At 37.6% G+C, this 12,518-nt stretch overlaps 1 protein-coding gene and 1 pseudogene across 7 annotated transcripts in view; one reads left to right on the forward strand and one right to left on the reverse strand.

Moving 5' to 3' along the window:
* Nucleotides 1–12,518, reverse strand: part of NSD3 (nuclear receptor binding SET domain protein 3) — a 109,642-nt gene that overhangs the window by 52,976 nt on the left and 44,148 nt on the right. For 6 of the 7 annotated variants that reach the window (XM_027122835.1, XM_027122838.1, XM_027122839.1 and 3 more), the window contains exons 3-5: nt 11,738–11,809; nt 11,209–11,371; nt 448–602 (exon numbers count right to left, since the gene is read on the reverse strand). In XM_027122835.1, the coding sequence (XP_026978636.1) occupies nt 448–602; nt 11,209–11,371; nt 11,738–11,809 (390 nt within the window). The remainder of the gene's footprint in view (nt 1–447; nt 603–11,208; nt 11,372–11,737; nt 11,810–12,518) is intronic. The other variant, XM_027122837.1, reaches the window with a different exon arrangement.
* Nucleotides 2,215–8,515, forward strand: LOC113628870 (lanC-like protein 1 pseudogene; annotated as a pseudogene).

Below are 12,518 nucleotides of genomic sequence, written 5' to 3' on the forward strand. Positions count from 1 at the left end.
ATTAAATGGATTAATACATATAAAAAATGCTTAAAAACAGTGCCTGTCTCAGAGTAAGTACTAAATATTTTTAAAACCTTACTTTCATAAAACAATTTTGCTAAATAAGAATAAAGGGAAATTAGGGGAAAATGCTGAAATAGGAAAAAACATAAAAATCTCTGACAAAATCCTCATTTCACTAGCATCTACTAGACTATGTACATTTGAATTCAATTCAAAATAGAATCCAAAATTGTATTAAGCAGATAAAGTTTTCAGTAGGACTATAATGTTGTTTATATGACATATAAAATTTATTGACACACAATGAATTATTAAAATTGAGCTTAGGGGACTAAAATAAGTCATTCTAATTGCTTGAATTCAAGTATGAAAAGCTCTACTAAATTATTAAGTCCTTTACAGTCCACATTCAATTGACCATGTTCCTATGTCATCAGTCACCTTCTGTTTCTCAGAGTGATTGCTGGCTTGTCTGGTCGCCTCGGCCAGTAGTTCTTCATACTGTTTGTGACCTTTGTACTCTCGGACCCGCTTTTCGTGAACCCACGCCCTCTCTGGCTGGTTGCTAAAAAATTGGACGTGATATTCCCGGGCACCTGTAAGTAAAAATTCTTATTAGCCCTTTCAGAGCATAAGCAGCCACATATACTTTGCCAAAAATGTGGACCTAAGCCAGGTTCCCTAGTTTACTCCTATTAAAACGTGTCATTTTTGGATCGTCCAAAGATGTAATCCAACATCTACCAATAACACAACTAATTGTTACTGTAAAAATCACCCCAAACGATTAAACTTGGTACAGCAAGTTTTAAGAGAAAAAAAAAAAATCAGAAATTCTGCTGTCAGATTTGTTACCTTGGTTACACAATTTATATTTACTGGCCTCAAACCTTTTTACAAACAAATCTGGGTACAAATAAATAATTTTTCCTTCAAAAAAATGCATAACATATTTTCTTGGACTTTCAAAAGCCAATTGCTGGTCAAACTGCTTTTCTAATGACAAAAACGTGTGGCGCACAGACCTGGGGGTGGTAAGGGGAGGACAGGCTACTGAGACTCTCCCAGGGATCCTGCAAGGTCAAAACCATCTTCACAATAACACCAAGATGTTGTCTTTTTCATGATGTTGACATTTGCACTTAATACAGCAAAAGCAATGGTGGGTCAGACTGCTGGCATCTCAGCACAAATAAAGGCAGCGATGACACCAAATTATACTAGTGCCGTATCCTTCACAGCCATATGCTGGCAGTTACAAACAAACAAAAAAGCCAGTTTTACTTAATATCCTTGATGAAGCAGTAAAAATTACTTTTACTAAATCTCAACCCTTGAACACGTCTTTCTAGTATTCCTTGTGACAAAATGGGAAGGGTGCATAAAGCACTTCTGCGTGCTGCAAGTATGAAGATTGCCTTGAGGGAAAGTACTTCTGGGATTGAACTGCAAGGTGAACTGGCCACTTCTTCATGGAGCATGACTAAGAGAAAAACTACGGTTATTTGAACTTGAGAATTTGGCAGGTATTTTCTCAAAAGTGAACAAGCAAGTTTGTCACTTCAAGGAAAACAGCTGATAGTATTTGTTGCCAATAATAAAATTTGATCTTCCAAGAAAAATCAAAATATTGGAAAACTAGTATCTGCCCCTATGAGTCTTCCAATTTCCAAATAATCTAAGAATTTTCTGATGAAGTAAGTGGTGACAACGAATGTGATTTTAAAAATATCTATAAAGGAATGTGTCAACATTTGGAAGATATGCATGCAATATTTTTTAAATGGCCAATGTATGATGTTACAAAGTCATGAAAGGCAAATGATCCATTCAAAGTGCAAGGCAGAAACCAAGTACAAAAAGTTTATTGATAGGATTTCAGATTCCATATTGCAACTACCCCACGACTTGCTGAGTTTGGGGGCAATATCAAAGAAATATACCCACAGTTATCTGAAAAGGCTATTATTAAAATACTCTTCCCTTTTCCAACTACACATCTGTGTGAGGCCAGATTATCTTCATTTTCTTCAACCAAAACAACAAACCATAACAGACTGAATGTAGAAGCAGATATGAGAATCTAGTGTCTTCAGTTAAGCCAGTCATTAAAGAGATTTGCAAAAATGTAAAAATACCATTCTTCTCAATTTTTTTGCTTGAGAAAATATTTTTCATAAAAACAGAATTAATAATATAACATACAGTAGCTTTTTAAAAATGAATTGGTAAATATTTAAAATTTTTCTCAGCTTTAATTTCTAAATTAACATCAACAGTAATAGATATAACCTATGTAAACAAAAGCATTTAGAGTCCTCAAATTTTAAGAGTAAAAGGGGTTCTGGGACCAAAACACTTGAGAACCACTGCTCTCTGGCGGTGCTACTCTGAGTGTGGTTCCCAGGGCAAACCAGTCTGCCACAAAACAAGCAGAGAAGGTAAGAGTGAGCATTTAGAAACTATGATAATTTAACATTGTGTGACATCTAGGCCCATGATCAGGGATCCTGTACCGTGTATTTTTTTTGTAAGGGGAGGCCTTTCATTTCCCAAATAGTTAATTTTATCGTATTTTACAGAAGTATTGGTCCATGGTGGACTGGAAAATTTTTTTAAAAGAGCAAAAAACTAGTCCTTTACCAATAACAGTTGAAAAACATCACTGTAAAGAAAACATCTCAGGTCAATAGAGAAATGTGAAAACTGGTCCTCTTGGGGAATCCAAGATAAGGCAGGTATGGAGAGAAGGACAAGCAGATCTTGACAGAAAGTATGGGTATCAGCGTGAACTCAACTGACTGAGTTACAGGAAAAGGATTATATCTTGGATTTGAAATTTTTAAATTTTATTAGACATTAACGGGAGATTACTTAAGGAATTATTTTTAAACCAAATTAAAATTTCATATGTAAAATAGCCTGTGAGAAAAGAGAAACATACACAACTTGGTTTTCCATAACATCTCATCTGAGAAGAGCCAAGCATAAATTTGACTGTAATCAATCAAAGAAGGTTTATTAAAAGTCCAAGCGTTTTGGAGGACAAGAACAAAAATACAGCCTCAACTAATAGGTAGGTCTGGAGGTCAGGGTGGTGGGTACAAGCAGTAGGGTTACAAGAACACAGGACAGGTGAAATCGCGGGCTTCTCGTTTTGTCCCGAGGCCGCGGGGCTCGTTTCTGGCACCATGGCGCCAAGGGCCTCCCCAAATCCTTACGCCGATTATAACAAATCCCTGGCTGAAGGCCACTCTGATTCTGCTGGGATGACTACCAAATTCTCACAACTCCTGAACAATAAGATTCGAGAGCTTCTTCAATGAATGGAGAGAAGCCTAAAGTCTGCGGACACTCGGACAGCACTGTTTACACTGGCTGGGCAGGTATTGCTGTGCTTTACTTACACCTCTAGGATGTGTCTGGGGACCCTACCTACCTACAGATGGCACATGGCTATGTAAAGCAAAGTCCGAACTATCCGACCAAGCATTCCATCACCTTCCTTTGTGGGGATAGGGGCCCCCTGGAAGTGGCCGCTGTGGTGCATCACAAGATGAACAATGAGAAGCGGGCAGAGGACTGCATCGTCCAGCTAATTCACCTAAATAAGACTGATCCCCATATGCTCCAAATGAAATGCTCTATGGTCGAATGGGCTACATCTATGCTCTTCTCTTTGTGAAGAAGAACTCTGGAGTGGAAAAGATTCCTCAAAGCCATGTTCAGCAGATTTGTGAAACAGTCTTAACCTCTGGAGAAGACCTAGCTAGAAAGACTCCACTGGTGTATGAATGTTACCAAGAATACCATATCGGGGCTGCTCATGGCCTGGCAGGAATTTATTACCACCTGAGGCAGCCCAGCCTTCAAGTGAGCCATGGGAAGTTACACAGTTTGGTCAAGCCTAGTGTAGACTACGTCTGCCAGCTGAAATTCCCTTCCGGCAATTACCCTCCTCGTGTGGACAATACTCGGGATCTGCTAGTTCACTGGTGCCACGGTTCTCCTGGGGTAATCTACATGCTCATTCAGGCCTATAAGGTGTTCAAAGAGGAACAGTCTCTCAATGATGCCTATCAGCGTGCTGATGTGATCTGGCAGTGTGGCTCGCTGAAGAAGGGGTACGGGCTGTGCCACGGCGCTGCAGGGAATGCCTACGGCCTTCCTGTCGCTGCACAACCTCACGCAGGACGCAAAGTACCTGTACAGGGCCTGTAAGTTCGCTGAATGGTGCTTAGATTATGGAGAACACAGATGCAGCACACCAGACACTCCCTTCTCCCTCTTTGAAGGAACGGCTGGAACAATTCATTTCTTGGCTGACCTCCTAGTGCCCACAAAAGCCAGGTTCCCTGCATTTGAACTGTAAAAGGAAAGTCCCCTCACTGCAACTCACTGCATGAGCCTCTCTATACATCAAACCCGGGCTAAAGCAACAATAGAGTCAAACTGTGTACTTTAGTTGATTTTTTTTTTCCAGAATATGTCTTTAGTTCAGTTCCTTTTTATTATTTACTTTTATTTTAAGATATCCAGGGAAATCTTAATTAACTTCAGTTTCTCCTAAAGGGAGGGTAGGTGATGTGTACAGTATTTTGAGAGCATATATGCATTTATTTCAGAACTTGGAGGCAGTCGTATTCTTTACTCAAGCTTATGAATATAACCATCTGTTACGGTTCTAAAAATGTTTAAAAGAAACTAAATGTAGATAAATACATGCTTATCGCTGGATATTGACATCCACCTCTTCCCTTTAGTATGTTTTTTATGACACTTTTATGACTTTGCTTTTCTCTGAGTGGTTGATTATGAAACGGGACAAAAATATAACTATATGCTTCCAGGTCAAAAATTGAAAGAGTTGCCAACTGGGCTAGGGACCTAAACACCATTTTTCAGATTCACAATGCTTAAACTAGAGATAAACATACTTTCAAATTTGCCTCTTTTTGTTAGTAGAGCATCCAGGCTCTACAATCCAACATTTTTATCAAAAACTTCTGAAATGTGATGGTCGTTATATGAAAATTCTGATTTGAAGGTTATTTCTAGATAAGCTAACAGAAAGTTTGTTTTCTCCAAATAAGCTAGTATGTTTTGGAACTACTTATGTAAATTTGTTTCTTCTTTGGAATAACTGTAAGATCAGGAAATGAGATTTTTGTGTGTAAATATATTATGATTGAGTCCACCCTTTCTGACTGACCTTCTAAACTTTGTGTTTTACTTACTTTGCAATGACGATGCTTTATAAAGCGTTGGTTGCTGGGAAGAAGCCATAGGATATTTTCCTTCCTATCTGTCTAGATGTTGATCTTTTCACTAAATAGTAGAGCACTCTACTTGTTTAAAAAGGGGGAGGGGTGCTATATCGCAAAATCGCTAAGCTTTTGACAGGAATGCTGGTTCCTGAGAAGGTATTATCCAGTGATTATTCTTAGAACAAATGGCTTTTGTCTCTTTGCATACCCTAGGCTTTAACACTCATCCATTCCTGAGCCCTCAGGATCGGATACTGATATGGTAGGTGAAGAATCCCTGGTGCTTCAAATTCTGTACAAATGTTTTGACTCATCAGCTCCCATTCCTCCTTCTTCCATTGCTGACTTTCCCAGGCTCGTCTTTTCTATGTATTTTGACTGATTTTGAAACATTTTGCAGCTTTTAAGAAAACAGGCTCTAAAAATTTTTAATGTGCCTATTTCATGGCTCTCTCGGTCACAAAAACATGCTATTTTTATTGGAACTGTGAACCAAATCCCCACTGAGTACATGTTGGTTCCCGTGGATAGCAATCCCCTATTATTTTTCATTTAGCACCAAAATAGCTAATATTATTGGCAATTGCCTGACCCTTTAAAGGCTACTGACAGTAGGATCTAAAACACAGCCCACTGCTCAGTTCCCAGGATTAGCTTATTCCTCTGTGACTCATGCTAGCTGGGGACAACCTTGTGTCTCTCAGATGTGAAGCACTGCTGGCAAGCTCTGTGCAAGCCGTGCCTTTCTCGTGAACGTGTCACATGAACAGTGTCAGCATCCACAGGAAAGCTAATCTGCCTTTGGATGGGTGTCCAGCTTGAAAGAACAGACCCCATTTGGTTTAGTCAAACGTCTTACTATACTTTTCCTGCACTTGTAGCTACTATAGTTACTAACCAAGGGAAAAATAACAAAACACTTTCTCTTAACTGGAGGAGACTGATCACAGTGCTTCACCAAACACCTTAATTAATTCAACCCCAGGAAGACATCAAGGCAGGGAGAAGAACACTTTGAATAAGATTCTTATTCCTATTTAGATTGCTGTTTAGCTACTGCCATCCATTAACAAATTTATCAATACAAACACAATCCAGTTTTCATTTTTTTCTTTAGCTTTTTAAGTTATTAAACTGGCAAGATTTTATATTTGTGCCATTGTTTATTTATGTTTAAGAGCTCAGAAAGTTTGATAGGATTTTAAACTCAGGCAAAGGCTATAAAACTCAGACTAATACCCTAACACCATGGTAGAAACTGAAACTTTTACATGAAGTTTCTTAGTTTTGAAAGGAAGAGGGATCATTTCAGTTCTATTTCTGTTACATCATTTTTCCCTCAGATATTTTTTTGGTTAGAAAACAAAACGAAAAAATGCACAAAACTGCTTCCCAGAAAACTGAGTAGTATCTTTTATCTCCATGTAAAGACTAGGTAGTGAAACCTTAAAACCCTGTCAAGCAGTATTCATTTATCTTGTCGTGTGCTTCTATGAACATCACGATCAGTTATTTACATCAATCCTATTGGTCCCATCAAGAAGTCAGTCTTTAATCCTTAGAGTCATTTGACCCTTTGATGTCACTTCCAATTATTTGGAATCAAAAGCCTTCACGGTAGGTAAAAGTGGCCATTTTCTCTCCTGTTACAACTTCCCAGCATGACTTAATTGAGAGGTGTACTTTGCTCATAAGTCCTCAGGTTAATTTGTGTCTGATCTTATAATGCCCTGCCTTCTCTTGACTGAGTATGAAATACAAAACATGAAGAGTAAACACTTATTCATCTACTCCTTTGGCTACTTGAACTCATCTATAATCCTTTGTTATTCATACTCAATTCTGACTTCACTGCTGCTCCCCCTAAATAGGTCAGAGCACCCCACTTCTGTATTGTTAAGCTGTAGAACTGTTTCTCTCCTACAGGTACAAATCAGAGTAGGATATTCAGGGATCCTACACCAATGTTATATAGCCATTTACTGGAAAGGGCTGGAATTGTATGTATTTCTATGTTCCATAAAGGATTTGACTTAACTGATTCTCAACGAAATTTTATTAGGACTATTAAAAAAAAAAAAAATAGGACATAATCTGTTTCCAAAAGTCAGAGTTACTTATTTAGAACCGAACAGATAATCCCAAAAGACTTTGAATTATAGTTAAAAACATGAAAACAAAAACTCACAGATAACATAAGCTCATTTTAATCTTTATTTTCAACTTCTTCCTCCATTAAATCACTTACTACAGAAGAAACAAATCAAACAATTTGTCTCTTTGTTGGCACTTTGTTTCCTGCTGGCTGGAAAACTATATAAAAGAGTGAAATAAAAACCCAAAGACCTGACAGATGGAGAAACAAGCACATCTGTCTCTGAATAATGAGCTAAATTTCCAATAGAAAAATGTGGAGGAAACATTTTTATATAACAAAAATAATATAGGTAAAACTGTCCGGTTTTAAATTTCTAAAAATATATTGGGATTAAAAGTTACAACAGGTATAATGTGATACCATTTAAAACTCTCAGTTAAAAATCTTTATTTTCATATCTATTAATTACAATGTGCAAAGAGAAAAAGAATTACTCCCAAACTCTTTTTCTCTTTTGGCCGCACCTCGAGGCTTATGGGATCTTAATTCCCCCACCAGGGATTGAACCTTCGTGCCCTGGCAGTGAGAGCACAGAGTCCTAACCACTGGACTGTCAGGGAATTCCCGGAATTACTCCCAAACTCTTAATAGTTGTTATATATCTGGAGGATGAGACTATGGGCAACTCTGCCTTCTGAACATATATAATGTATTGTCATAAGCAGAAAGAGCATTCCATTTTTAATTTTTACACTTAAAATGAGATCTAAACAATGAAATACAACAAAATAGACATGTGATCCAAACATCTTTCAATGTGCTCTTCAAAGAATTATATCTGTAAGTGTGAAAACTTCTAAATACGTTTTCCAATGCTGAGAATCTGACTAATAACAATACTGACTAATAACAGTATGGAAACCATTGATTACTATATAAAATTCAAGACAAATTTTACAAAGTAGTTTAGATAATAAGCAGCATAAAATGTTTCACAGGTATCATGTGTGGAACATAATCAACAAAATCAAGTTTTATACTGTGTTTCTGGTTTGTAGAAAAACTGTCAAAAAACTACTTCATTTAAAACTGCACGGCACAGCCATGCAATGAAATATTATTTGGCAATAAAAAGAGACAAAGTACTGATACATGCCACAACACAGATGAACCTCTAAACATGATGCTAAGTGAAAGAAACCAGACATAAAAGGCCACATATTATATGATTAGATTTATATGAAATGCCCAGAAAAGGCAAATCTATAGAGACAAAAAGTAATTAGTGGCTTCTTAGAGCTGGGGAGCAGAGGGGAGAATGGGAAGTGACTCCTAATGGATGTGGGATTTCTTTTTTGGGCTGATGAAAGAAGTGATAAAGTTAGATTGTGGTAACTGGTCACACAACTCTGGAAACGTACTAAACATCATTAAATTGCAGGCTTTAAAAGGGTGAATTTTATGGCATGTAAATGATATCTCAAGAAGGCTATTATTTTAAAAACTACTGCAGGAAAGAGAAAATTTAAAATATTATCAGTATGTACATTTTTCAAACCTAAATTCTCAGATTTCGGTTTCCTCAACAATATAAACAAAATCAGTTTTTCCAGTACTAAAGTAGGGAGGACCAGACCAGATTAATTCATAAAATAAATTTAAACACTTCCTTTGGAATACAAGATGAAGCATAGATTATGCTTTCATTTGTACCCCAGAAAAAAGCTATATTAGTAAGTTTTCATAGAGTAATTAAATGTGAAATTCTTTATATAATCTCAAAAGGATGCTTTCCTAAGGGGACAGAACTGAAGAGCCACAACTCTCACGTGATGTAATATCTTAGAGTGCTCTGGAGGCCCAGATAGGGACTTGTGTATTGTTTTATCTAAGAAGGCTTGTCCCTTTCTTCTCCCATTCAAGAATCACAGATTATTAAATGTGCAAGGTACTCAAGAGATTAAGAGTCCAACAGCCCCACTATATAAATGAAGGGGCTAGGACTGCCTCCCCCAGTCTCTGTAAATTATGAGTAGGGGAATTCAATTACTTTCCTTTTATTATACAGTAGTAGTTAAGAGTGGAGGTTAGGGACTAAGATTTCTTTAAGACTCTATTCACAGATCCCAAACATAAGGATAATAGTACCTACTTCATAGTGTCGCTGCTATGAGGACTGCTTAAGAAAATATACATGAGAATTGTTTGTTTTTTCATTTACTTTTTGGCCACGTCATGCAGCACGTGGGGTCTCAGCTGCCCAACCAGGGATCCAACCCATGCCCCATGCGTTGCAAGCGTGGAGTCTTAACCATTGGACCCCCAGGGAAGTCCTACAAGAGAATTGTTTAACACTGTGCCTTGCACAGGAGTGGACATCCAACAGTGTTGGGTTTTTTTTTAAACTTCTGCCCCATCGATACTTCTAGTCACCCCAACCTTTAATCAGCAGATTATAGTGACAAGATGATTGCCTTCTGTATCTGGGTGGACTTCTTGCTGGGTAGCACAAGAGTTACAAATATGGCAGATCCTGTCACAAATCTGACTTGCCAGACACTTTTTCTCCTCCTAACAGTGAACAGGGACCAAGATAGAAAGTTTAAAATGAGAGAAAAAGAAACAGGTGCAGGGCTTCCCTGGTGGCGCAGTGGTTAAGAATCCGCCTGCCAATGCAGGGGACACGGGTTTGAGCCCTGGTCCGGGAAGATCCCACATGCCATGGAGCAACTAGGCCCGTGTGCCACAACTACTGAGCCTGCGCTCTAGAGCCCGCGAGCCACAACTACTGAAGCCCGTGTGCCACAACTACTGAAGCCCACGCGCCTAGAGCCTGTGCTCTGCAACGAGAAGCCACCACAATGAGAAGCCTGCGCCCCGCAACAAAGAGTAGCCCCCGCTCACTGCAACTAGAGAAAGCCCGCGTGCAGCGGCGAAGACCCAATGCAGCCAAAAATTAAATAAATGAATAAATAAATAAATTAAAAAAAAAAAGAAATAGGTGCAAAGTTGTCACAGACAATAAGGGACTCGACAAGTGAGTTCGCAAAGCAAATATCCAGAAATAAATTCCCAACTCCAACCTTCCTCTGGCTACTAAGCAAGTCCATTCCAAATGCTAAAATCTCAGGAATCTATTCTACAGGTTTTGGTCAAACTCTGGAAAAGGAGTAAAGTTAGAATACAGGTTTTCTTAACATTTATTAACATTCCTAAGGTAGGATTCTATGCCATGTAGCTGGCTTCAAACCATACTTCTATTTCATATTGAATTTATAAGCATGTCCCAGTAAATTTACAGATTCAAAAATGGAGTAAAAAAAATTTTTTTTCATTAAAAACAAACAAACCACCACCCGCAAAAACAAAAAACAAAAAAAAATGGAAAGAAGGAGGAAAAAGGCATCTTGCAAAATTTATCAGGATGAAAAGCACTTGTCTGAGTAAAAAACTACTACCCACAGGAGTCAAAGATGAAATAAAAATGTTCAAAGAAAGCTTGGCCCAAATGTCTATTACACTCATATATGACATCTCATTACCTATCGGTCTGCTTGCTTTTGGAGGTCAGATTAAGGTTTTTTAAAAAAATAAGTGTGAAAGAAATTATAAAACAAACATAGGGTGTTCTAAGGGAAAACAAGGACCATGTCAGCTGTAGAGGCTCTCTGCCAGTTAAGATGACCGTAATTATTTCACTGTTCTTTAAAAACTGATACTGATATGTGTTTGGGTGTCAGATTATATTATCACGTATGTATTATATTCATAAACAACATTTTAGACTCACTTTTTTGCCACAACTTTTTACTAATGTCCATTTATGCCTTTTCTTACCTCTTGTGTTAATTTTGGTGTGAACCTCGAGTTGGGGATCACTTGAAACCATACAAGGCCACCAAGGATAGGTTCCCACCTTAGACCAAACAAGATCGCCAACCTGGAACTTAACACCAGCGGACACTTCTGTTGTTGGAACAGAAGGTAACATCGGCTGAACCTGTAGGAAAAGGTCATAAAAAACTTCACTCATACTTTTCTCTGATGCTTGCTATCGGTATCTAGCAAAAGGGAAGAAGAGAGGAGGAAGATAAGCCCCACTCCAAATATTGAAAAGAGGACTGATGGTTTCTGTTGCCAAATTATTGATAAGGCATCTCAAAAATTCACATCTATTAAAAAGTGGTCATAGTTTTGAAAAGGAAAATAATTTGCTAAAAATATCTACCTTTTAAACCAGCTCCAAGATTTATTTCAGTATAACTTCTGAAGTAATAATACATGCTATGTGTGTTCTAATTTAATCACTCTGCTTCCACCTTCTCACACCATGTTTGGTTAGACAGTATTCACTAAAGCCACTCACCGGGAGCTCCTCTTTCAGTACTGGATCTTCTCTTGGTTTTTCTGATACAGTGTCAACCCTCTCATTTGGTCTCTATGTGAAAAGAATAAAATGGCAGCAAACCAAAGAACAGTGACACACATAAAGAGTCAAAGAAAACTAAACAGCAAAGGGAATAAAGGACATTTATTAGCTGAATAATGTAAGGAGGAAAAATACAACTTACACAGTACATGATGCTGTGTCTTAACATCCATTGTCCATTCTACACCACAGCTATAGCTCCCATTTCTTACTTTATCACTTTTAAAACTTAATTTGTTGATTTTCATTTTTTTTTAACCTATCGGAGCGCAAAAAAATGGGCACTCTGAGATTGCTAGTAAGATGTAACTTGGAATTCTTCTAGAGAGCCATTTGGCAATATGTATGAAAAGCCTTAAATTTTCAGACTCTGACCCTGCAAATCCACTTCTAAAAGTGTATACTGCAAAAGCACTGATATATACACATACTGATAGATACACACAAAGATATGCACACCAGTGCTATTTTAAGAGCGAATATTAGAATTAGACATTAGTCTAGATGTCCAAAAGCACGGAATTCGTTAAATAAATTGTAGTACAACTAGATAGTGGAATAATATAAAATTTTAAATGACACGGAAAAATAACAATATAATGTTATTTGAAAACAGCAAATTGAAAAGCAGTTTGTATAGTGTGATTCCAATCTTGGAAAAATAATTTCTTATGTGTACAGAAGAAAAAGACGAGAAGGATACCACCAGGTGATGGAA

Source organism: Aethalodelphis obliquidens, unplaced genomic scaffold (assembly GCF_003676395.1).
Source record: "Aethalodelphis obliquidens isolate GAN/ISIS:26980383/991018 unplaced genomic scaffold, ASM367639v1 scaffold25, whole genome shotgun sequence".
NCBI lineage: Eukaryota > Metazoa > Chordata > Mammalia > Artiodactyla > Delphinidae > Aethalodelphis > Aethalodelphis obliquidens.